Genomic DNA, 765 nt, shown 5'->3' on the forward strand with positions numbered 1-765 from the left:
TCCCGGAGCAGGACCGGTGCCTCCCTCACGCCCGGGGAGACCACCAGGACTGTGGTGGCATCTCGCTGGGAGGGGCAGTGCCGAGTAGGAGCTTTGCTGCCTTCTCGCCCCACACTGAACACCAGGGGCACGTCCTCTCCTGTCTACGGAGAGCAGACCAGTCAAGACTTCTGCCTCTGCCCACACGCTGAAGCCTTTTTGTCAGATCCCAAGTCAACAGAGATCGAATTCCCCTTATTTTGTGGAGGAGAGTGAGGCTCAGAGAAGGACCCTGGCACGCTAGGTGACGGGGCCGAGAATCCAGACCGCGAATTTCACCCTGCAGGCTGTGGGGAGCCATTGAAGGTTCTTCAGCTGACATAGCCAGGCTGCTTTCTAGAAGATGACTCTGGGGGTGAGCGGTCACCCAAGGGAGAAATCAAAGCAAAGGAGATAGGGGTGGCGATGTGGCTCCCTCCTCGTCTCTGGCTGCCCTGTCCTTGCTCTATCTGTACTGGGGCCCGGGCTGTCCCTTCCCTTGGACAGGCCTCTGTGGTCCTGAGTCTGTCTCTGGTCACACCTAGGCTGTGTGGCCTGCGCACCCTGCAGCCCTATGCCGAGAGGATCCCCGTCATGGCCACCGCCAGCATCACCATCAACTTCACCTCTCAGATCTCCCTGACCGGGCCTGGCGTGCAGGTGCACTACAGCGTGTACAACCAGTCAGATCGTGAGTACGGGCTGGCCGCAGGCAGGGCGGGGCCCCCCCACACCCCCCCCCCCACC

General features: G+C 61.6%; 1 protein-coding gene across 1 annotated transcript in view; it reads left to right on the plus strand.

The window, feature by feature from the left end:
* Positions 1-563: 563 nt before the first annotated feature.
* The window catches only part of TMPRSS6 (transmembrane serine protease 6), a gene marked incomplete at its 5' end in the record, with an annotated part of 8,582 nt that continues 8,380 nt past the window's right edge, over positions 564-765 (plus strand). Inside the window, one exon of the mRNA XM_006914691.3 lies at positions 564-709. Within this exon, the coding sequence (XP_006914753.3) occupies positions 564-709 (146 nt within the window). The remainder of the gene's footprint in view (positions 710-765) is intronic.

Source organism: Pteropus alecto, unplaced genomic scaffold (genome assembly GCF_000325575.1).
Source record: "Pteropus alecto unplaced genomic scaffold, ASM32557v1 scaffold94, whole genome shotgun sequence".
Lineage (NCBI taxonomy): Eukaryota > Metazoa > Chordata > Mammalia > Chiroptera > Pteropodidae > Pteropus > Pteropus alecto.